This window comes from Hippocampus guttulatus, chromosome 20 (assembly GCF_054856545.1).
Source record: "Hippocampus guttulatus isolate MCC_2025c chromosome 20, RoL_Hgut_1.0, whole genome shotgun sequence".
In the NCBI taxonomy this organism is placed as follows: Eukaryota; Metazoa; Chordata; class Actinopteri; order Syngnathiformes; family Syngnathidae; genus Hippocampus; species Hippocampus guttulatus.
In genome coordinates, this window is record NC_141280.1 from 1,144,255 (window position 1) to 1,164,332 (window position 20,078).

General features: G+C 54.5%; 6 protein-coding genes and 1 long non-coding RNA gene across 12 annotated transcripts; 3 read left to right on the forward strand and 4 right to left on the reverse strand.

Moving 5' to 3' along the window:
- The first annotated feature begins 646 nt into the window (after positions 1-646).
- On the forward strand, positions 647-5,228 carry taf1b (TATA box binding protein (Tbp)-associated factor, RNA polymerase I, B). Of its 2 annotated transcripts, XM_086099921.1 has the most exons (14): positions 647-767; positions 1,211-1,309; positions 1,551-1,638; positions 1,875-1,972; positions 2,038-2,130; positions 2,373-2,478; positions 2,687-2,849; positions 3,024-3,123; positions 3,199-3,346; positions 3,495-3,669; positions 3,731-3,880; positions 3,953-4,020; positions 4,109-4,340; positions 4,742-5,228. In XM_086099921.1, the coding sequence occupies exons 1-14, from the start codon at positions 750-752 to the stop codon at positions 4,929-4,931; spliced, it is 1,728 nt and encodes a 575-aa protein (XP_085956047.1). In that variant the 5' UTR covers positions 647-749; the 3' UTR covers positions 4,932-5,228. The 2 variants fall into 2 exon arrangements, with proteins under 2 accessions (XP_085956047.1, XP_085956046.1); XM_086099920.1 differs by having other exon boundaries at positions 700-767; positions 1,551-1,972.
- Positions 4,940-8,921, forward strand: LOC147187400 (Krueppel-like factor 11). Of its 2 annotated transcripts, XM_086099923.1 has the most exons (5): positions 4,940-5,079; positions 5,944-6,057; positions 6,921-7,082; positions 7,298-7,868; positions 7,962-8,921. In XM_086099923.1, exons 2-5 carry the CDS (start codon positions 6,040-6,042, stop codon positions 8,252-8,254), a joined length of 1,044 nt encoding a protein of 347 aa, XP_085956049.1. In that variant the 5' UTR covers positions 4,940-5,079; positions 5,944-6,039; the 3' UTR covers positions 8,255-8,921. The 2 variants fall into 2 exon arrangements, with proteins under 2 accessions (XP_085956049.1, XP_085956048.1); XM_086099922.1 differs by lacking the exon at positions 4,940-5,079 and having other exon boundaries at positions 5,366-6,057.
- Positions 8,922-9,426: 505 nt separating this feature from the next.
- On the forward strand, positions 9,427-12,522 carry LOC147187401 (ribonucleoside-diphosphate reductase subunit M2-like). The gene is made up of 10 exons (XM_086099928.1): positions 9,427-9,570; positions 9,647-9,715; positions 9,908-10,054; positions 10,122-10,238; positions 10,324-10,457; positions 10,522-10,616; positions 10,700-10,833; positions 10,922-11,026; positions 11,099-11,212; positions 11,469-12,522. Exons 1-10 carry the CDS (start codon positions 9,481-9,483, stop codon positions 11,619-11,621), a joined length of 1,158 nt encoding a protein of 385 aa, XP_085956054.1. The 5' UTR covers positions 9,427-9,480; the 3' UTR covers positions 11,622-12,522.
- On the reverse strand, positions 10,010-10,709 carry LOC147187402 (uncharacterized). Of its 2 annotated transcripts, none has more exons than XR_015097589.1 (3): positions 10,529-10,709; positions 10,298-10,433; positions 10,010-10,157 (listed from the first exon to the last, which is right to left on the reverse strand). It is a non-coding gene; the product is annotated as an uncharacterized LOC147187402 (long non-coding RNA). The 2 variants fall into 2 exon arrangements; XR_015097590.1 differs by having other exon boundaries at positions 10,017-10,157; positions 10,236-10,433.
- On the reverse strand, positions 11,681-14,444 carry LOC147187403 (galectin-8-like). 3 transcript variants are annotated; one of them, XM_086099924.1, is made up of 8 exons: positions 14,317-14,444; positions 13,662-13,750; positions 13,156-13,363; positions 12,844-12,963; positions 12,665-12,775; positions 12,379-12,467; positions 12,148-12,313; positions 11,681-12,037 (listed from the first exon to the last, which is right to left on the reverse strand). In XM_086099924.1, exons 1-8 carry the CDS (start codon positions 14,353-14,355, stop codon positions 11,888-11,890), a joined length of 972 nt encoding a protein of 323 aa, XP_085956050.1. In that variant the 5' UTR covers positions 14,356-14,444; the 3' UTR covers positions 11,681-11,887. The 3 variants fall into 3 exon arrangements, with proteins under 3 accessions (XP_085956050.1, XP_085956051.1, XP_085956052.1); XM_086099925.1 differs by having other exon boundaries at positions 13,156-13,454; positions 13,579-13,750; positions 14,317-14,403; XM_086099926.1 differs by lacking the exon at positions 14,317-14,444 and adding an exon at positions 13,579-13,591 and having other exon boundaries at positions 13,662-13,751.
- A 150-nt stretch (positions 14,445-14,594) lies between these two features.
- Positions 14,595-17,042, reverse strand: LOC147187404 (ribonucleoside-diphosphate reductase subunit M2-like). Its single transcript, XM_086100880.1, has 10 exons — positions 16,818-17,042; positions 16,673-16,741; positions 16,308-16,454; positions 16,124-16,240; positions 15,905-16,038; positions 15,746-15,840; positions 15,529-15,662; positions 15,338-15,442; positions 15,165-15,278; positions 14,595-14,908 (listed from the first exon to the last, which is right to left on the reverse strand). The coding sequence occupies exons 1-10, from the start codon at positions 16,905-16,907 to the stop codon at positions 14,756-14,758; spliced, it is 1,158 nt and encodes a 385-aa protein (XP_085957006.1). The 5' UTR covers positions 16,908-17,042; the 3' UTR covers positions 14,595-14,755.
- Positions 17,043-17,798: 756 nt separating this feature from the next.
- On the reverse strand, positions 17,799-18,776 carry LOC147187405 (claudin-20-like). The gene has a single exon (XM_086100881.1). The coding sequence runs from the start codon at positions 18,774-18,776 to the stop codon at positions 18,006-18,008; it is 771 nt and encodes a 256-aa protein (XP_085957007.1). The 3' UTR covers positions 17,799-18,005.
- Positions 18,777-20,078: the final 1,302 nt, after the last annotated feature.

Sequence of the window (20,078 nt, forward strand, 5' to 3'; positions counted from 1 at the left end):
GTTGGTGAAATTTCATTTTAAATAATAATTTTAAGATGTTATAAGTTACTAATGAGTTTGGTTTTGATTCCTGTTGTAATTTGGGTCGGTCTTAAGCTTTTATATTGGAACGTTGTCTCGTCACAATCTTCTTGGTGTTTTGACGTCGTTGGTCCCAAATCCCAGGGTTTCATTTTATGCAGACTTGTGAGGCATAAGTGATAAAATGAAGACAAATGGATGGATGATCGCCCATCTGGAGCCCGCCGATCAGCTGCTTATTTTACTGAACTCGCACAAATCCGCTCATATGCGAACGTCACAATCCTAAACTCAGCATCCCTCAACAAGCAGCTCATATTCACAATATCTGTTGTCTCATATATTTTGCCTTTACCTCTGTCCCTCCTCTGTACATGTCCAAACCATCTCAGTCTGGCCTCTAACTTTTTCTCCAAACTTTCCTGTCTGAGTTGTTCAATTCCAACAACAAAGTATTCATTTTTGGTCTTGAATTATTTTTCCGTTGTTACTTTAAATCGTATTTTTAAATATCAACTGAGAAAAAAAGTGAGCAATTTACGTACAAATCAGTTGCAGTTCTCATTGCCTCCTGCGAGAGGCAGTAGTGTGTAAATTGAAGAAACAAACTGAAAAGAAAGAGAAGAAACAGAAGAACTTCCTGCCCAAACAAGCGGAGCAACGTGTGTGGACCTGCTCGTTTCCCAAAAGTGTCTCGTTTATCGTTTTAAAGACTTAATTGTGGTCACATGGACGAAGAGTTGACGGTCTGTAACACCCTTCTATTTTATCGTAATGAAATCCGATAAACGTCCAAACAAGCTAATGTGCTAAACTGCCGCGAATGAGTGGCCGTTAGGATTCGACACATTAGTTTGCAGAAGGCGCTTCGGTGATTTGTGCTTGCTTTTGGCACACAAACGTGCCTGGAAAACAACACATTACGAGTTGAGAGTGAGCAAACATTCCACGAGTTGTGAGAAATACAAGGCAGACCACACAAATATTGCACAGTTAAAGATAGGGCAACAACTTGCTAGTAGTTGAACAAATTGAGGTATGAAATTAGCGTTGGAAGCGAGGGAAGTGAAAATATGAGCCATCATGACCCGTCAGAGTAACGTTGAGAGATTCCCCGCGGCTCGCTGCTGTACTAAGATGGAAGTGTGCTGGAGCGATGCTTGCACTGAAGTAGTTTTTGCACGTGCAGGGCGGCTACCGGGAGCCGTGTGGGCAGTGCGGCTGCGTGGCCTGGGCCGTGTCGGACGAGGGTCGCTTCTTCTGCCGGTCGTGTCACAATGTCATCGAGGTGGGCTGCAACAAATCGTACACCCATTTCCCATCATCACTCCACACTTCAGCCATGAATCAAATAAATAATAGTTTGGTAACACTTCTCCAGGCATGTCACTGCTGTCACATGACACTGATCACTGATCAACATCGACTGCTTTACCTTCCATATTAAAAAAACACATATGCCTTAAAATAAATATTGTATTGTTTGAAAAAGAGTTTATTGATTGCAATTGCTGACTTTGTGTGTTCAGAGAACCCACCAGGTGGAGGTGCTGACATGCGCCCCGGGATCATCGCAAGTCTCCACCATCAGCCAAGGGAGCCGAGCGAAGAGGCCAGGTGGGTGTGCTTGTCACTTGCCTTCCTCCAGCCACTTGTCCTCTTTTGCTTCTCCACTACCTTTCTCTTCTTTAGCTTTATATTTCTTCCTTTTTTTTTTTTTTTTTTTAAATCCCAGACGTTGGCCGTGAGCTATTTCCTCTTGTACCTGATTACCGGTATTATTAATCATGAGCCTTTCAGCTGCAGTGTTCTGGTCTGTGTATGTGTGTGTGTGTGTGTGTGCGTGCGTCCAGAGCGAGTGTGTCGATGGGTGGCGTGCGAAGGCTTCCAGTTCATCCTGATGAGGCAAGCGGCCGCGCTGATTGACCTGGGCGTCGCCCCGAGCTTTAAGGTGGTATGATGGGGGGCGGCGAGTGTGGCCTGATTGGTCGCGCTGTAATGGCGCTGTACTTTTAGGACGACGTGTTGTGGCCGCTGTGGCGCCGCTTCCTCCAGATGAGCAGGCAGGCGTACACGGACAACCCCGTCAGGAGCGCCAAGTTCAAAGTGGTGAGCCCAAAGACACGCCACTTGCCCCCGTTGTGCATATTCCCTGCTGGATAGAAACAAATGGAGTGAACTTTTTTTTAAAAATGTTTTTCGGAGCTTTGTGAAGATATTAGTCCTGAGAGAAGACCATATCTAGATTGACATGGTTCTAGTCTTAAATCCTTGCCCATGGAGACGATATTCTAGTTCCAAGAGCCCGTGTTCCACTCTTGCATTGATTGATTGATTGATTTTGTCTTCAGCAAGCTGTGGACTCGGAACCGGGAAGCGCCGCTGAATCGTCCTACCTATCGGCCAGCGAGACGGACGGCGAGATGTGGCCGACCGACAGGTCCCCATCGCAAGCGGGTCAGCACGCCACTGAGCTGAAGTCCGTTGGAGCGACTGCAAAGTGGCTTAAGTTAGATGGGGGCATGTCTAAGATCACGTCAGCTTTTTGATTATAGCCTCGCTCCGCTGAGCCAGTCCCTTTCTTTGCATTGTAATGAATTCAAAATCTATGACAGACGGCAACAAAGCCAACGACTACATTAACGTGTGACCTTCAAACCCGCAGGCAGCCACAGCGATTGGTCGACCGGCTCCCAGGGCAGCTCCGCCTCCCCTCGGCCGCGCCGCAAGTGGCAGCGCGGTGCCATGAGCATGGCCAAGACGCTGGCACTGATCCACGTGGCGCTGGTGTGGAGTCGCCAGGCGCTGACGCTCAGCGACCTGCTCAGGTGAGCTGCGTGTCTCACCTCACCCCGACAAAAATGTGGCAGCGAAACCATTCTTCAAATGGAGTATGCGAGTGGGAAAGAGTTTCCTTTCAGTTGAGCAACCGAGTATTAATGCTTGAAATGTGGACTTGTGCCTTGTGGAACTTTGGGTCACCGCCCCTCTGTCGTCCTCAGGCTGGCGAACGACGGGGCTGTCCCGTACGTCCACGCCTACCAGGATCTGCCCGAGGAGATGAAGCTGGATGGCGCTGAGGCCCTGATCTTCACCGTCCAGGTCAGGTCCCCTTCCGCACCTTTTTCATCCCCGCACCCGTCTCTCGGGTCTTGACGGCGCCGATTGTGTTGGCAGAGCATCCCCACCTACCGAGCGCTGCACCGGGAGGCCAAGACGCTTGTCAGCTTCCTGCAACTTCCTGCTTTTCCTCGGATCCGCCGCCAGGACCCGCTGCACCCGGCCATGCTCAGCCTGCGCTATCTGGCCGACGCCAACCTGCCCGGTGCGCGAATGCTCGCTTGCTATCCAACCACTAGCCGGCGTCTGCTAGAATGTGGCGGCGGTCACGCTTGTGCACCCCCCACATGGCCCCCGTCACACGAAGGGAAGGAGACGTAACCATGGCAACACTCATGCTGCCCCCCCGCCAGACGAGCTCCACCCGTGGCTGTACGAGCTGATGGAGCGCAGCGGCATGGCGGATGTGACGTGCGGCCCGTCGGAAGCCTCGAGCCGCCCCATGTTGCCCCAGTACGACGTCCGGGCCGCCGCCCTCGCCGTTGTCACCATCAAACTCCTCTTTGGACTGGACGACCACACTGAATGGTGATGTCACTTCCTGTCTCCTCGGCCCGTTCGTGTCCTTGACCTCGCTTTTGACCCTCAGGGATTTATCGAACACCGCGAGCGATCTGGTGACCGGAGAACAGGCGGCACGGGGGCACCCTGGAATGGTCTTCAGCCTAAGGCGGTGGTACCGGCTGCTGCACGCCGCCAAGCTCCGAAAGCAGCGGGCGCGAGATTCCGCCACCGCCCGGTGAGACACCATGCAAAGGGCCTCGCACCCGTGCCGGTTCCTTCAACGTGTTCATTTGTGCGGCGTCTACAGGAAGCAGTGGAAGGCCACACCTCTTTACCCAAGCAGGAAGCTCAAATCTGTCGTCATGAAAAAGAGAAGTAAGACCAAGGAAACTGCAAACAAACAGCGATGTCAACAAGCTCAAAGCGTGTGTGCGTGTGTGTCCGGGTGCGTGCCCGTCTTAAGGGGTGGCGGAGCAGCTGGCGTTGTGTTTGGCGAGATTCTCACGAGGCAGCGCACCCCCCGCTCCCCCCGCGGCCCCGTCCTCTTTGACGTTCTGCTGGGGGGCGGCGGACGGCGCTGACGGCCCAAGTCTGCGCGATAGCAACCTGGACGCCGCCGTCACCCAAAAAGGCGAAGTCCTGACCCCAGTCAACACGGCGTACTGGCACCCGCAGCTAGCAACTTGCAACTCACGGTAAGCCTGCCGCAGATGTCCGTGCTGACGATGGGGCACTCTCCTGCTGGGGTGGGGGGTATTGTCTCCTCGACTGTCGATTCTGCTTTCAGTGCTGCCAACCGGCATGTTGCGGCACAACCCACTGATCTTATTCTTCCATGGCGCTCACTTGTTAAGTTTGCTGATGCCGTCTCACGCCAGGGCTCCCAAGTGCGCTCGTATCTCAGTTTTTGCTCGTATCTTCAAGACATAAAATTGGCATGTTTGTGAGGTGAATGTTTTCATTCGCATTTCATGCGCACCTAACCTACTGTATGTCCACAAGAAAGAATTTTGTGACCACCAACGATCATTTTTATTGCGGCAGTTGATGAGTCGTCGTTGGTGATGTCCCACGTGACTCCATCTTCTGTGTACAGGAAGTGCGGCAGTCTCTGTGCAGCAGCGGCAGTAGAGGCCACACTGCCACGATCCTTCCTGTGGCTGCTCCAGTTCTTCTCCTTTTTGTTGCAAGTCAGCCCCACCCACCTGCACCAGGAAGTGATGAACATAGAGAGGCGTGTCTTCGCCACCAAGGTGGCTAAAGCCAACAGGACCGAGCTCATTTGACCCCCCCATTTCATGGATGCAAAAGAAGCAAAAGCCTAGTTTCCTTTTCTGATGGACACCTCTACCGCCGTCTTGTGGCCAGACAGCGTAACACGCTCGCGACTTGCTCAACAGGGAGAGCTCGTTTCTCATCTGTTCAAGACCAAAGGTGAAAAGTCACAAAACGGGAAGCTCAAAAAGAACTTGTTTTGTGTGTGTGTGTGTGTTGGGCCTTAAAACAACACTTTTAAACGTATTGAAAGACATTTTCAATGGTTTGTGAAAGGTTTTGAATAAAACTGGAAAGGGTTGAGCGTAGCAACAGCGACCCCTTCTTTCTGGAATGAACTAGGCTATTATGATATTAGGCTGACAAATTTATTTTAATTTCGTCTGCATATATCATGTCGATGTGTGTGTCTTTGACTCAAAGATGCTTAGTGTGTGTATGTTTTAGTTTAGAAATACACACACACACAATTAGTAATGTATGTTGTTGACAGTATCTCTTCATTCATAATTGGTATTTTGTTGACCTATTATGCGTGTTGGAGTTTGTAGTATTCATATTTATTTAATGAGGGTGTATGAAGGAGTAACCTTTGAACATTTACTGTATATTCATCAGTACTTTTAGTTTGTATGCTTTGTGTGTGTTGGAGCTAACGCATTTTCTTTGAGATTTCGGGAACGTGCGGTTGTTTTCCTTTTCCTGGCTTGTAATGCGCGGGCACGTGGCGACGGCGGCGTGCCGCGTGCGCGCGGCACGCGCCGGTTCACGGGGTTCATCGAGTTCAGCGTGACACCGCTGACTCCTTGGGCCCGCCCCCCGACAGCCGCCTTCCTTCGCCTCAGGCCAATGGCGCCGCGGCCACGCCTCGCCCTGCCGCCTATTGGCCGAGGCATGTTACACCTTTGCTGCCCATTGGTCGCCGCTCACCTTCTTTTTGTTTTTTTTCCCCCTTCTCTTACCCCCTCCCCCTCCTCCCCATTTCTCCCTCGCTTGGAGTTGTTTTTGTCTTTGGCGCGGCAGCTGAAGAGCGAGAGCCCGCCCGCGCGGCCGGCCGGCGTATCCTCCCGAGCAGTGCTTGCCCTGCGGATCCTCCCGGCGACTCTCGCTCGCCCAGCCATGCTGCTCTCCCGCCAGGTGAGACAAGCATCCCGGTCTGAGCGGGCCGCTCCGCCTCTCGGTGCTTCTCTTCCGGTTGTCTCGGGCGGGTTCATCTCAGGTCACCCGCACTCCAGTTGTCCTCACATGACGTTCATCCTCCTCGTCGTCGTGATGTGAATAACATGTTGACAAAGAGTTCGCAGGCTGCAGTCGCAACAACTTGCAGCTGGCATGTTTTGCGCTTGTGGCACTTTCTCGAAATGCAGATGAAACGTCTTCCAAAACTGACAAATCGGCCCAGACGTTGGCTGGCGACCAGTCTGCTCTTTGTCTCGATGTAGCCTGACATTGACTGGTGGCCAGTCCAATTTCGCTGTCTTTCTGTGCCTTACATTGGTGGCTGGCTCTCAATCCGTTGTTAATCTTCAAGAGCCCTGACATTGGCCGGGGACCAGGAATCTGCTCTTTTGTCTCCACGTGCCCCAAACATCGATGAGCAACAAGTCAATTATTAGGCTAGCTGCCGACTAGTTGTCTACATGTGCGCTGCTGATAACTGGCTGACACAGAACCAGTTTGCTTCCGTGTGCATTCCAATTGGCAGGCGCCCGGGCCATTTGTACATCGGCGTGTGCCCTGCGATCGGCTGGCGTCCAGTTCAGGATGTACTTCGCCTCGCACCCGAAGTTGGTTGCATGCAAGTGCATGAATTTTCAGAAAATCAACTTCCTGTCAGCCGGCCACACCGTCATTGTCAACCAATGACAGTGAATACAGACCCACTTTCATCTCTGTGGCCCCGCCCTCTCCCCCATTTGTTTGTTGGTCGATCAGCACACAGGAAGGCAGTGACACGATGGGATCCCGCGCTGTTTCTCTAAGTAACCTTTGACCCCCAGGTGGACTTGGAGGCGGCTGAGGCGCTGATCAGCATGAGCTTCTGGGGTCAAAGTTTGCCGGAGCCCCGCCCGCTGACTCCCACCCCCGACTCGTGTGACTCTGCCCCCACACACTCGCATGGCGCGGCCTCAGCCAACGAGCTGGTGGCATTGTCATCACTGGTGAGAGGGCGATGACACACTCTGACATTCAGGGAAAACATTTGGGGGTGGGGGCTCAGGTACTTATACAGGTTTTTCCTGGCTCCAATGGTGGTAAAGGAGGGACCGCTTGGATCACGCCCCCACCCCCAATGCCTCACACAAACACTTCTGAAATATTGTGATTGTTCTACGTGATTGTTCTGGCATGCCGATGACACGATCCGTACTTGCAGTGCATGACTCCGCCTCACAGTCCCAGCTCAGGTGAGGCTGATGGCACCGCATCCGTCCCACGCCGCCTTCCCGATGACTCTGCCGCAACTTCGGCATTGCCGCCGGAGGGCGGCACTGCTACAGCGACCGGCGTGATACGGCGTCACATCGCCGACACACTCGGCGCGCCACCCGCCCCCGCAAAGAATCCTCCAGCGGCTCCCCAGCTTTCATCGCCGTCTTCTTCACCGCCACCCCTTGTGTCGCCACTCCTGTGCCAGCTTTTCCCGCTGGGTGGGCGTCCAGCACTGGTCGCCACTTTGGTGCCGGCGCGGGGCGTCTCCCTGCTGAGTTCGGCCATGCCGCAGGGTGCCGTCGTGCTGGTGGTCCCGCACGGCCGAACGCCAATGATGCCAGGCGGCGCCAAGCTCCTCCCTCTTGCGCCGACACCGGTCTACTCGCCGCCGGGCGCCAGCAGCAGCGTCTGCCAGGACTCGACGCGACGACGCAACTATGTGTGCGACTTCCCAGGATGCCGCAAGACATACTTCAAGAGCTCACACCTCAAAGCGCACCTGCGCACGCACACGGGTAGGCGACATCCACTTCTCCATTCTTTGGTTATCTACATACTCATTGTGACCGAATAGCAAGATTACAAAAATGGATTCCTTGTTTCGACAGGCGAGAAGCCGTTCAGCTGCCGCTGGGAAGGTTGCGACAAAAAGTTTGCCCGGTCCGACGAACTTTCCCGCCACCGCCGCACACACACAGGTGAGAAGAAATTTGCGTGCGCCGTATGCGCACGTCGCTTCATGCGCAGCGACCACCTGACCAAACACACACGCAGACACGCCAGTGCTAAGAGGCCCTTCGCTGCTGCCGCCGCCTCCTGGACCGCCACTCAAGACTCAGGCGCACTTCCTGTTGGCCTCAAGGTCACTTCAGGGTGGGTTGAGGCGGAGGAGCCTCACTGATGCTGAGTTGTATGTAGCTCTCCCTATTTTGTATTCCAAATCCTCATCACAACTTTTCAACTTTGACCTCAGACCGTCTGGTAGCTGCTCACGAACATTAGTGTCACACACCGGTGACCTTTTGTGCGGGGAAAAAAAAAATTATGTTGAAGAAGTTCATGTCAGCTAATGTCTTCTGGCGGAGGTCATAAAAACAAGCGCGTATCGTGTTCGGACTAAAACATGTGACGCAAAAGACACCTCACTCAGGATCTTTTTTTTTTTTCAACTTATTGACGACAACAAGATGGCGGCCAGCTGCTTGTTCACGGACACAAACGATAATGTGACATTGCACTACATTTTTTAACATGTATAGCTTGTTTTTGTACTCTTTCCTGTCATGTTTGTATACAAGATGTTTACATTCCTTTTGCATTTGTGTACCAAAGCAAAAATATCATGATTGCTTCTTAATGACGTGCATACGTGACCTTCTGTATATAATGTTATCTGCCGAGTATCTCCACCATAAACTGTTGATGTTCTCACTGTGATACTACCTACTACTACTAATACTACGTATGATTGCATAAATATTTTGATGATGTAGCCTGGAAGAAAATACCTCGTTATTGCTTGTGTAGGAAAAAAAAGTTGTTTTTTTATAATAAATTGTACCACAAGACATGATGTCGCTTTGCCTTGATGGTAAAGACAAAATATTGTTAGCATGGTTTACAATCAAAACTCCATTTGTTTCTTTGACTTCTCGAACATTTTTTGCAAAACCATCTCAAAGCTGGATTTCATACGATAGTATTCATTGAATAGCTGGGATAGGCTTCAGGTCAAACTTACAATGGAAAAGTCTTGACTGAGTTGTTGTTCGAAGGTTCAAAAATACTACTTTTAGATTGACAATCGCAGTTGAGTGTTTTGTAAAGAGATGTTGGCGCACTTTTGTAAGACTAACTTCAATTTTGCCGCGGGATTGGGGTGAGTGACGTAAGAGGGAGTGTACATTCTGATTGGTCGTTCGGCCGCGTCCTGCTTTAAAGAGATAGCACAGCTGCCCTCCTATTGGTCCGAAGAGTGCCGCGCGCCAAGGTTTCAAGAAAAGGCTCAGCAACCGCCTGGCAAGAGTCACTCAGCCGGCCGCTCGCTTCGATTTGCTTTGCGTCTTCGTGACTCTTCTTTCAGTTGAACTCCTTTGCGGTCGTCCACTGTCGTGCGTGCGTGCGAAAATGCAGTCTGTTCGAGCGCCCCTTTCCGCCTCCAAGGAGAACAAGCTGAGCGCGGACGTCGTCAGGATGTCGCTGGACAAAGAAAACACGGTGAGCGAGCGATAAGCGAATAAGTGGCCAAATATTCCGAGTTGGGTTTGCTCAAGTCTCGTTTTGTGTCTGGCAGCCCCCGAGCCTGAACACGGCGCGCATCTTGGCGTCGAAAACTGCGCGCAAAATCTTCGCCGAGACGCCGGTAAGTGACGTCACAGGTCAGCCAACTCGGCTTTCCGCGGTTTGGTTTTCGGTTACTGTCGTCAACGTTGTTGTTGTTTACCGGCAACTCATCCCGCAAGCCAACGAACTCCGCGTTGGCTTGCTTCTTTTCCCCGCCATGCCGCCGCATGAATGAGATGGCGACCGTGAGCGATGTGCGTTTGTGTTCCAGCTCAAAGACGTGAAGAAGAACGGGAGCAGGGAGGTGGAGCCTCTGCTGAAGGACAACCCGCGCCGCTTTGTCATCTTCCCCATCCAGTACCACGACATCTGGCGCATGTACAAGAAGGCCGAGGCGTCTTTCTGGACCGCCGAGGAGGTTCGCCCGCACCCGTGCTCTCGCCCGTCCGCACGTGCGCGTGGTGTGCTAACGTGTGCTCGTGCAGGTGGATCTGTCCAAGGACACGCAGCACTGGGAAGTTCTGAAAGAAGACGAGAAGTTTTTCATCTCTCACGTGTTGGCCTTCTTCGCGGCCAGCGACGGCATCGTCAACGAAAACCTGGTGAGACGCGCGGCCGAATTGTTTGCTCAACTGCCGGTGAAGCGGGCGAAAACGCTCACGCGCGGTGCTGCTGTGCGTCCACCAGGTGGAGCGCTTCACGCAGGAAGTTCAGGTGACGGAGGCGCGCTGCTTCTACGGCTTCCAAATCGCCATGGAGAACATCCACTCGGAGATGTACAGCCTCCTCATCGACACCTACATCAAAGACCCCAAAGAGAGGTCAGCCGACGATGATGCGTTGGCGCGTGGCGCGGCGCTCTGACGCCGTGTTTGAACCTTTTAGAGAATACCTGTTCAACGCCATCGAGACGATGCCGTGTGTCAAGAAGAAGGCCGACTGGGCGCTCAACTGGATCGGCAACAAGAACGCCCCCTACGGTAAAGAGCCGGGAGCTCCCCGTCTCGTCTGCCGACCGCTCGTGCGGTGATTGATGGACGAGTTGCACCTGTCCCGCCTCCAGGGGAGCGCGTGGTGGCTTTCGCCGCCGTGGAGGGCATCTTCTTCTCCGGCTCCTTCGCCGCCATCTTCTGGCTGAAGAAACGCGGCCTGATGCCCGGACTCACCTTCTCCAACGAGCTCATCAGCAGGGACGAGGTCGGGGGGCCCGTCGTCATCGCCGCCGCCGGCGTGTCTTCCATGTTCGCGCCTCGAGCTCGCGATTGACGCGCTGCTGTGTTTTCAGGGTCTCCACTGCGACTTTGCCTGTCTGATGTTCAAGCACCTGGTCAACAAGCCGTCCGCGGACACGGTGACGTCCATCATCAGGAACGCCGTGGAGATCGAGCAGGTGAGCGCCGGCCGCCGCGCGGCCGCCTCCGTCCCTCTCCGCGCCTCTGACGGGCGGACCCCGCCGTTTCAGGAGTTCCTGACGCAGGCGCTGCCCGTCAAGCTGATCGGGATGAACTGCGAGCTGATGAAGCGCTATATCGAGTTTGTGGCCGACCGCCTCATGATGGAGCTCGGCTTCTCCAAGGTAAGCCGACGGGCGGGGGAGAGGACCGGGGAGGGATCGGGGGCGGCCGTCGTGATGAGAAGCGCAGGGGTCCAGACCTCAGCCGACAATGGGGGCTGAGCGCCGTCGCCCGCGTCACGCCGCGGGGCACGTGGCCCGGCGGCGGGCGGCTGGGCGGCGACGCGACACAGACGCCCGACTGACCGGTCGCCGGGCCTTCGCAAACGCTTCCGCCGTCCCGTCCGTCCGTCTCACGGCCGTTTGCGGCTTTGCGTAGCTGTTCTGCGTGGAGAACCCGTTTGACTTCATGGAGAACATCTCGCTGGAGGGCAAGACCAACTTCTTCGAGAAGCGCGTCGGCGAGTACCAGAGGATGGGCGTCATGGCCACCAACAGCGACAACGCCTTCACGCTGGACGCCGACTTCTGAGCCCCAACGCTCCCCGGCGGCATCCGTCGAAACCTCATCCAGTCAATGACTTGTCCCGGTGCATGCTGGGATTGTTTTATTGTAAATTGTTTTTAATTTATATATGGAAGGCTAATGCTGTTTACATTTTTGTTATATCATTTAAATTGTACATAAGGCAGCAGCAGCGAGTGGTCATTTGAAGAAGGTTTGACTTTAGGCCAGTGCAGTTAGCAAGAAGACACCCTGACAGGAAGTAGCGTTTTTTCCACCTTGCAATGATGACATCACATCAGCCTGGCGTCCGTCAGCGACAGGTCGCCTGTCACTTGCAGCCGTGTGATGGTGAGCAGGTGCTGAACTCGGTATTTGTAATCCAGCTGGTGGACGCCGTTGACGGCCACGCGGAACGAGTCCGGGTCACACCGGATGATCATCTGAACGACAACACGGCGGGGGGTGAACAAAATGGCAGGCGGGAGATTGTCAAGCGGTCGCCATAAACAACTGACGGGTTGCCAATCCGTCGGTCTCGTGTTTTTGTGACCTCAAAGTAGGATCCCGGCGCGAAGGGGAAGGTGTCCGCTCGCCGCTCCTCGGCCCCCCAGGAACCACTCAGGAAAGAGTTCAGCACAATCATTTTGTGTTTGAAGCGAGGGTTGATGTGCAGCGCCGTGTCGTCGCCGTCGCCCACGCGCAGGTTGACGGTGAACCTGGAAATGAAGCGCGCGCACGTTGTCGTGGTCACGGCCGCCTTTGCGGGGTGGGGGGCTGGTACCTCTCTGCCCCTTGATTGACTTGTCCTCGAATGGCGATGCTGCTACCCACGCGGAGTCCGCCAGACAGCTCGCCTCGGAAGCCGCCGCGCTACACATGGACCCACGCAAACGCGCGTTACAAAAATAAAAACATTTAAAAAATATCTGTCAATGTGTTCACTGAAATTTAATGGCGCAAAGGCACTAGGTATCGGTACTCTGCATCGACGAGCACTTTGATGTAATAGGTTGCAAAATGTTATTCAAGGATGAACAATGCAAAAAAAAAATAACGTTTATTTTCACCGGGTCAGCTGACATGATGAGCATGCGCGAGCTTGCGTCGTCATCAGCCGAACGCGGCCGCTCGGCATCCCCGTCGGCTGCCGCCGCTGCGCCGGCCGACGGCGAAGGCGCCTGCAAAAGCGGACGAGTTGAGCGGCGTCGCGTGACTTTTGCTCACCTACTCGTTGGCGGGTGCTCACAGATTGCTGCAGAACAGCCACGACGTCAACTTGGACCTTTCCCGAGACGGCCAGCGTGTCGACCCGCTCCAGCGCCAGTCGATGTTTGTAGTCCAACACGTGAGCGCCATTGACCGCCACCTGGAAGCCACAGCGGCGCGACCGCTGTGATTAGCTGAGCATCGGTTAAATGTTTGCCGAGTTAGTCGGAGGACTCTTTGCCGTGTACGCCTGTGACTCCGCAGCTCGCAGAAACCTCTTCGAGAGGAGTCCAGTTGGGAACATTCAACTTGAGCAAAGCCTCAGCGGACTGATGGGAAGCGGAGCGGTCACCTTGAAGCGGTCGCTGAGTGCGAGCAGCAGCAGCTCGAAAGGGGCGCCTCTGGCGAAGGGCATGCGCTGAAGGATCTCCTCGCGACCCCACTGACCCGCCTGCAGCGTGTTACACACCACCTGACCTTTCTTCACGCGTGGGTTCAAGTGGAAGATCACGTCGGCGCGCGGCCGCACGCTGCTGCCGCACGTCAGGTCCACCTGGAACCTGGCAAGAGGAGACGGCGCCACCATTTTGTGACGATTTCTTTAGCGGCTTCCCTCTCTTTGTCTTTGCGCCGCTTAGACTAACGTCACGGCTGCAAAAGGAGATAAGTTGGTTGACTTTCTATGTTGTTCAACCGCACGAGAACCCAATGACCTGAAATCAGCAAGCTGATGACGACGAGCAATATCGAAAACATTTACATTGATCATGGCTACCTTGTGCAGCCCTCTGTGGAATCAGGAATAGGAAGATGAGGAAGAAGGTGAAGAGCTTAGCGAGTGAGGAAGAGGCAGCCGACCTGTCTGCATCAGAAGGTACCGCTCCCTGGATGAGGATCATCTCGCCGGGAAGGAGTCCACCTCGGATGGTCCACGAGAACGGAAGCGCCTGTGCAGAAGGCCCGAGAATCGTCAGTGCACCAAGCCTTTTGCTTCCGCCTTGGAAGGGCTTCATCCACCTTTTGAAAGCCTTGAGCTCGCGGCAAATACGTCTCTCAAGATGCCTGCGCGACTGCTTGGAATGACTTCTCATGTTACGATGCGCGTTTTTTTCCAGAAAAATGGCAATGAAAATGTGCTGTTGCAACTTCCACAACGACACAGACCAGAGATTCACTCTGGCAACGGTGCAGGATTTTTTTTTTCAAGTTGAGAATGACGACGCCCCAATACAAAATGTCAGTGAATGCGATGTCGGAAACTTGAGAAACTGTCTTCTTTCCGTTTTTGCCATTTTTATTCTTAACCAATAATGTGACCGAAAATTACTAATTGTAGTTTTAAGCGAACAAATTAAATAGAAAGTTTTTGGTGTGGTTGTGCAAAAGGGTTCAAACCGTTGCGTCAAGTTAGTTGGGCGTTACCAGACGCCAAAGTGTCAAAAACCAAATTAGCAACGTTGTGGTCTCGGTTGTAGCCCAAAAGAAGTAAAGCACGAAACAAAGCAAAACTCACCGGCCTGACAAACGTTTGCCTGCTTTGACTAATCGACATTTTCCTTCTTCAAAGTCGTCGTTTTGTTTTCTGTTTACTGAGAATTGTATCCTGACTTGTTCAATAAAGATTGTCGCCGTACTTCCGCTATGTCGTCACAGTCACGTGATTTCAACTCATCGATCACGTGACTTATTCTTCCTGTTCGAAAAGAGGTTTTTTTCCCCGTCTTTTGTCACTGCAGTTCTGCTTCCTCGTGTTTTTATTTTCATACTTTATCCAAATACAAATAAAACGTGTAAAAATAGGATGTTTAATACACAATGTACAAGCACTAAAATCTGCATAAAAATTCATAAAAACAAATTGACATCAACTGTACAATTTATCTCCGGCCTCATTGGCAGAAGATGGAATAACTGCACGGGGTTTCTGCGCTGCTGCCGGGGAGCGTTGGGGCTCAGAAGTCGGCGTCCAGCGTGAAGGTGTTGTCGCTGTTGGTGGCCATGACGCCCATCCTCTGGTACTCGCCGACGCGCTTCTCGAAGAAGTTGGTCTTGCCCTCCAGCGAGATGTTCTCCATGAAGTCAAACGGGTTCTCCACGCAGAACAGCTACGCAAAGCCGCAAACGGCCGTGAGACGGACGGACGGGACGGCGGAAGCGTTTGCGAAGGCCCGGCGACCGGTCAGTCGGGCGTCTGTGTCGCGTCGCCGCCCAGCCGCCCGCCGCCGGGCCACGTGCCCCGCGGCGTGACGCGGGCGACGGCGCTCAGCCCCCATTGTCGGCTGAGGTCTGGACCCCTGCGCTTCTCATCACGACGGCCGCCCCCGATCCCTCCCCGGTCCTCTCCCCCGCCCGTCGGCTTACCTTGGAGAAGCCGAGCTCCATCATGAGGCGGTCGGCCACAAACTCGATATAGCGCTTCATCAGCTCGCAGTTCATCCCGATCAGCTTGACGGGCAGCGCCTGCGTCAGGAACTCCTGAAACAGCGGGGTCCGCCCGTCAGGCGCGGAGAGGGACGGAGGCGGCCGGCGCTCACCTGCTCGATCTCCACGGCGTTCCTGATGATGGACGTCACCGTGTCCGCGGACGGCTTGTTGACCAGGTGCTTGAACATCAGACAGGCAAAGTCGCAGTGGAGACCCTGAAAACACAGCAGCGCGTCAATCGCGGGCTCGAGGCGCGAACATGGAAGACACGCCGGCGGCGGCGATGACGACGGGCCCCGACCTCGTCCCTGCTGATGAGCTCGTTGGAGAAGGTGAGTCCGGGCATCAGGCCGCGTTTCTTCAGCCAGAAGATGGCGGCGAAGGAGCCGGAGAAGAAGATGCCCTCCACGGCGGCGAAAGCCACCACGCGCTCCCCTGGAGGCGGGACAGGTGCAACTCGTCCATCAATCACCGCACGAGCGGTCGGCAGACGAGACGGGGAGCTCCCGGCTCTTTACCGTAGGGGGCGTTCTTGTTGCCGATCCAGTTGAGCGCCCAGTCGGCCTTCTTCTTGACACACGGCATCGTCTCGATGGCGTTGAACAGGTATTCTCTAAAAGGTTCAAACACGGCGTCAGAGCGCCGCGCCACGCGCCAACGCATCATCGTCGGCTGACCTCTCTTTGGGGTCTTTGATGTAGGTGTCGATGAGGAGGCTGTACATCTCCGAGTGGATGTTCTCCATGGCGATTTGGAAGCCGTAGAAGCAGCGCGCCTCCGTCACCTGAACTTCCTGCGTGAAGCGCTCCACCTGGTGGACGCACAGCAGCACCGCGCGTGAGCGTTTTCGCCCGCTTCACCGGCAGTTGAGCAAACAATTCGGCCGCGCGTCTCACCAGGTTTTCGTTGACGATGCCGTCGCTGGCCGCGAAGAAGGCCAACACGTGAGAGATGAAAAACTTCTCGTCTTCTTTCAGAACTTCCCAGTGCTGCGTGTCCTTGGACAGATCCACCTGCACGAGCACACGTTAGCACACCACGCGCACGTGCGGACGGGCGAGAGCACGGGTGCGGGCGAACCTCCTCGGCGGTCCAGAAAGACGCCTCGGCCTTCTTGTACATGCGCCAGATGTCGTGGTACTGGATGGGGAAGATGACAAAGCGGCGCGGGTTGTCCTTCAGCAGAGGCTCCACCTCCCTGCTCCCGTTCTTCTTCACGTCTTTGAGCTGGAACACAAACGCACATCGCTCACGGTCGCCATCTCATTCATGCGGCGGCATGGCGGGGAAAAGAAGCAGTCTTCCCACAAGCACTCATCCCGCAAGCCAACGAACTCCGCGTTGGCTTGCGGGATGAGTTGCCGGTAAACAACAACAACGTTGACGACAGTAACCGAAAACCAAACCGCGGAAAGCCGAGTTGGCTGACCTGTGACGTCACTTACCGGCGTCTCGGCGAAGATTTTGCGCGCAGTTTTCGACGCCAAGATGCGCGCCGTGTTCAGGCTCGGGGGCTGCCAGACACAAAACGAGACTTGAGCAAACCCAACTCGGAATATTTGGCCACTTATTCGCTTATCGCTCGCTCACCGTGTTTTCTTTGTCCAGCGACATCCTGACGACGTCCGCGCTCAGCTTGTTCTCCTTGGAGGCGGAAAGGGGCGCTCGAACAGACTGCATTTTCGCACGCACGCACGACAGTGGACGACCGCAAAGGAGTTCAACTGAAAGAAGAGTCACGAAGACGCAAAGCAAATCGAAGCGAGCGGCCGGCTGAGTGACTCTTGCCAGGCGGTTGCTGAGCCTTTTCTTGAAACCTTGGCGCGCGGCACTCTTCGGACCAATAGGAGGGCAGCTGTGCTATCTCTTTAAAAGGTACGCGGCTGAACGACCAATCAGAATGTACACTCCCTCTCACGTCACTCAACCCCCATTCAGCGGCAAAATTGAAGTTAGTCTTCCAAAAGTGCGCCAATATCTTGTTACAAAACATTCAACTGCGATTTCCAGTCTAACAGACACATTTGAACCTTCCAAGGAAACAAGGTTGTCGATCTTTTTAAGTGGAATTCCTCGTCAGAATTAAATTGTCGCTGTCCCAAACAGGAATGATAGCCGCCCTCCACTCGCTGTTATTGGCATTTGTATAGTACTCGAGTTAAAAACGAAGCTCATACACATGATTGGCACAAGTGACATAATTTGTCCTTGTCGAAACACGACTTGTTGGAAAGACGTTGGTGTTATTGACAGGGATTGTTCCAGATCGTCAAACTTATCTTTGAAACATGCAGACGTGAATTTCTTTGTTGCTCATATGAACCTCGTATTGAATATCATGGACTTGTTTGATGCAGTTGTCCTGTGTGGCCAGCATACGATCCATCGAAAATAAGAAACACAGATGACGCCAAGCTAGGAATTTATTTCATTCAACAAGGAAGTAAAGCGACAGGCCCTTTCAAATATAAATGTCAAGAGATCCTTTTGCTGGTCGAGAGACAATTTGATTGAGGCTGACTGAAGGTCAAAAGAGATCCTTCATTACGTTCGGTGACCTCATACAGCTGTGCGTGCACGCACGTGCGCGCACCGAGGCGTGTTCTGAAGATAATGGAAAGCAAAGAGCATGATTATTGTCCTCCACGCTGCGCTGCCTCGCCTGTGCCCTTCTGTGCCGGCAGGAAAAGACGGAGCGGAGTTGGCATGCATGCTCTCCGGATCGGGACCACTTTGGACTTAAAAGGCCACTTTCTCATTCACATCAAGCCGGTGGGCTCAGACGTATTCCTGCCGGCTGTAATTATCCTTCACCTCCTTAGGGGGCCACCTGGAGGGCGACGCATACGTCTTCTCCACCTCGGGGGCATCAACGCCAACCAAAGTTTTTTCCCGGCTATCGCGTCGCGCCTGCGGGAGGCACCGCTGCAGCCGGGCCAGGGCGAGCCCATCAAGCTCCGTGGGCGTCGGGTAGTCCGGCAAAGCCGAACCCGGACAGGACAGACAAAAGATGACGCCTCCTACCAAGAGGAAGCCGGCAGAGATGAAGGTAACGCAGAGTGCCCCCCCGGGCTGGTATTTGCTACCGTCGGGTTGCTGGGCGCTCATGAAGGTGGCCAGCACCTCTGAGGTGAACCAGGAAGCGGGACCCAGGCACAGGGCACCGGCCAGGACAAAGCAGCCCCCCGCCGCCACAGACGTGCGACCCTTGGCTCGGTGGCCGCCCCCCCACCGGGTGCACCGCAGCCCGACAGAGGCCAGGCCCAACCCGAAGACAGCCAGCGCGCACGACAGGACCATAGCGGCCCGGGTGGTCTGCATGTAGGGGGGCGGCACCGGCGAGGAGTTGGTGGTGGTGCAGCTGAAGACGCCGGTCCCGTACCACACGCAGTCCATCCACAGGCCCCGCGTTTGCCACATGGGGGCCACCATGCTGGACCACACCCTGATGCTCACCTGCCAGTTGGGCAGCAGCGTTGCCACCGTGGCGCCGACCGTGCCCAGCAGCGCCAGGACGAACGCGAGGATCTGCGCGGCGGCCGACGGCATCGCTGCGACCTCCCTGGCCCCGCGACGGACGATTCCTGAAAAGGGGGGCGGACACAACAAATGTGAGCGTGAGCCGAAGACTGTAAGAGTGCGTGAGAGCTGAGAATGCAATAGTACCCCAAATTTGGGCAAACGTAAGAGTCTCTCAGAACATCGAGGCCAAAGGATGAAAGAGACTGCCGAAACAAGAGAATGTGAACAAATGCGAGAAAGCGTGTGAGCGTGACGGGGGCCCTCAGGGGGGGGGCGCCCCATCGTGAGTATTTAGATGTCCCTCAGGAGGGACATCCAAATGTGAAAGCTGCATCGCCCTCACCTGCGCGCGACCGCCGCGCTTCGCGAGGGCCGATTCCCGGCCGTCGCCCCGGCAACCACGCAAGCGCGCACAACGAGAGCAGCACACTTGGTGGAAGCGCTTCCCGTCTCACCTGAAGGTCACTGCCGGCCGAACGGTTTCCGATCTGCTGGCTCCTCGTGACGGGACGTAGGCTGTCTATTTCCCACTCCGGTCCCTGTCCTGGTTTTGGCACCATGCAGAGGACCATTGAAAGGGACATTGGTGGCAGGGATGCTCCGGTCAGGTGAAGAAAAGTGGCGCGTGGGTCTCGCTGATAAAAGCGTCGTCTTTTTGCAATCAAAGTCAGGCAGTCGCGCAACCCTCTGCAAAACGCTGATAAGATCCCAGTCACCCCCCTCGATCGCCAGTGACGGGACCCCGCGGTAGGCAACTGTTCCCCGCCCCCAGCCCGTTATTATCGTCTTATTACGCCCTTATCACCAAAATAAGGCGCTGCGCCCCCGGTAGTCACCAAAAACTGCACGAGCGCATTGGCGGCGCCAAACAACAGACCACCTTCAGGTTTGATGAGGTGACGGGCTCGCCGCAGTGATGTCATGCAGGCAAGACGCCGCACCTCTGGAGGCGGAGCCACTTCAGCGCCGTCGGCCAGTCGGCGTTGGAGCGCGAAACGGTGCTGCTGAGGTACCAACCCCGCCGATGTCCTCACGTCACGGGTCGTTAGCGTCCCGATCAGGAGCTCCATTATGAAAGGGGAAATCTTTTGGCTTTCCCGTTTCAACTCATTTCGCGAGGCTTCCAATGCAAAAGTCCAGCAAGACGCGGCAAGGAGAATTCCGTTGGAGAGGCGACACACGTCATCCATTAATCACCAACTCCGCAACGATTGTGAGCATCCATGAGAGTCGAGCCCTGCTGTTCATGAGGCCGAGAGACCGTCTGGCAAGGGAAGAGGGAAAATCTGCAACCAACACTCATAATAATTGCATTGACCGAAAATTTGA

Coding starts and splice junctions, on each gene's coding strand:
- taf1b (XM_086099920.1), top strand. CDS start 1,577: ATGCGCCCCGGGATCATCGCAAGTCTCCACCATCAGCCAAGGGAGCCG. Junction 2,131..2,372: donor GGAGCGCCAAGTTCAAAGTG/GTGAGCCCAAAG, acceptor TTTTGTCTTCAG/CAAGCTGTGGACTCGGAACC. Junction 2,479..2,686: donor CAGGTCCCCATCGCAAGCGG/GTCAGCACGCCA, acceptor TCAAACCCGCAG/GCAGCCACAGCGATTGGTCG.
- LOC147187400 (XM_086099922.1), top strand. CDS start 5,770: ATGGCGCCGCGGCCACGCCTCGCCCTGCCGCCTATTGGCCGAGGCATG. Junction 7,083..7,297: donor TGGTGGCATTGTCATCACTG/GTGAGAGGGCGA, acceptor CCGTACTTGCAG/TGCATGACTCCGCCTCACAG. Junction 7,869..7,961: donor GCACCTGCGCACGCACACGG/GTAGGCGACATC, acceptor TTGTTTCGACAG/GCGAGAAGCCGTTCAGCTGC.
- LOC147187401 (XM_086099928.1), top strand. CDS start 9,481: ATGCAGTCTGTTCGAGCGCCCCTTTCCGCCTCCAAGGAGAACAAGCTG. Junction 9,571..9,646: donor CGCTGGACAAAGAAAACACG/GTGAGCGAGCGA, acceptor TGTGTCTGGCAG/CCCCCGAGCCTGAACACGGC. Junction 10,055..10,121: donor CTTTCTGGACCGCCGAGGAG/GTTCGCCCGCAC, acceptor GTGCTCGTGCAG/GTGGATCTGTCCAAGGACAC.
- LOC147187403 (XM_086099924.1), bottom strand. CDS start 14,355: ATGTCGATTAGTCAAAGCAGGCAAACGTTTGTCAGGCCG. Junction 13,751..14,316: donor GGCAAACGTTTGTCAGGCCG/GTGAGTTTTGCT, acceptor CCTTCTGCACAG/GCGCTTCCGTTCTCGTGGAC. Junction 12,964..13,155: donor CACTCAGCGACCGCTTCAAG/GTGACCGCTCCG, acceptor TGTGGCTTCCAG/GTGGCGGTCAATGGCGCTCA.
- LOC147187404 (XM_086100880.1), bottom strand. CDS start 16,907: ATGCAGTCTGTTCGAGCGCCCCTTTCCGCCTCCAAGGAGAACAAGCTG. Junction 16,742..16,817: donor CGCTGGACAAAGAAAACACG/GTGAGCGAGCGA, acceptor TGTGTCTGGCAG/CCCCCGAGCCTGAACACGGC. Junction 16,455..16,672: donor AAATCTTCGCCGAGACGCCG/GTAAGTGACGTC, acceptor TTTGTGTTCCAG/CTCAAAGACGTGAAGAAGAA.
- LOC147187405 (XM_086100881.1), bottom strand. CDS start 18,776: ATGCCGTCGGCCGCCGCGCAGATCCTCGCGTTCGTCCTGGCGCTGCTG.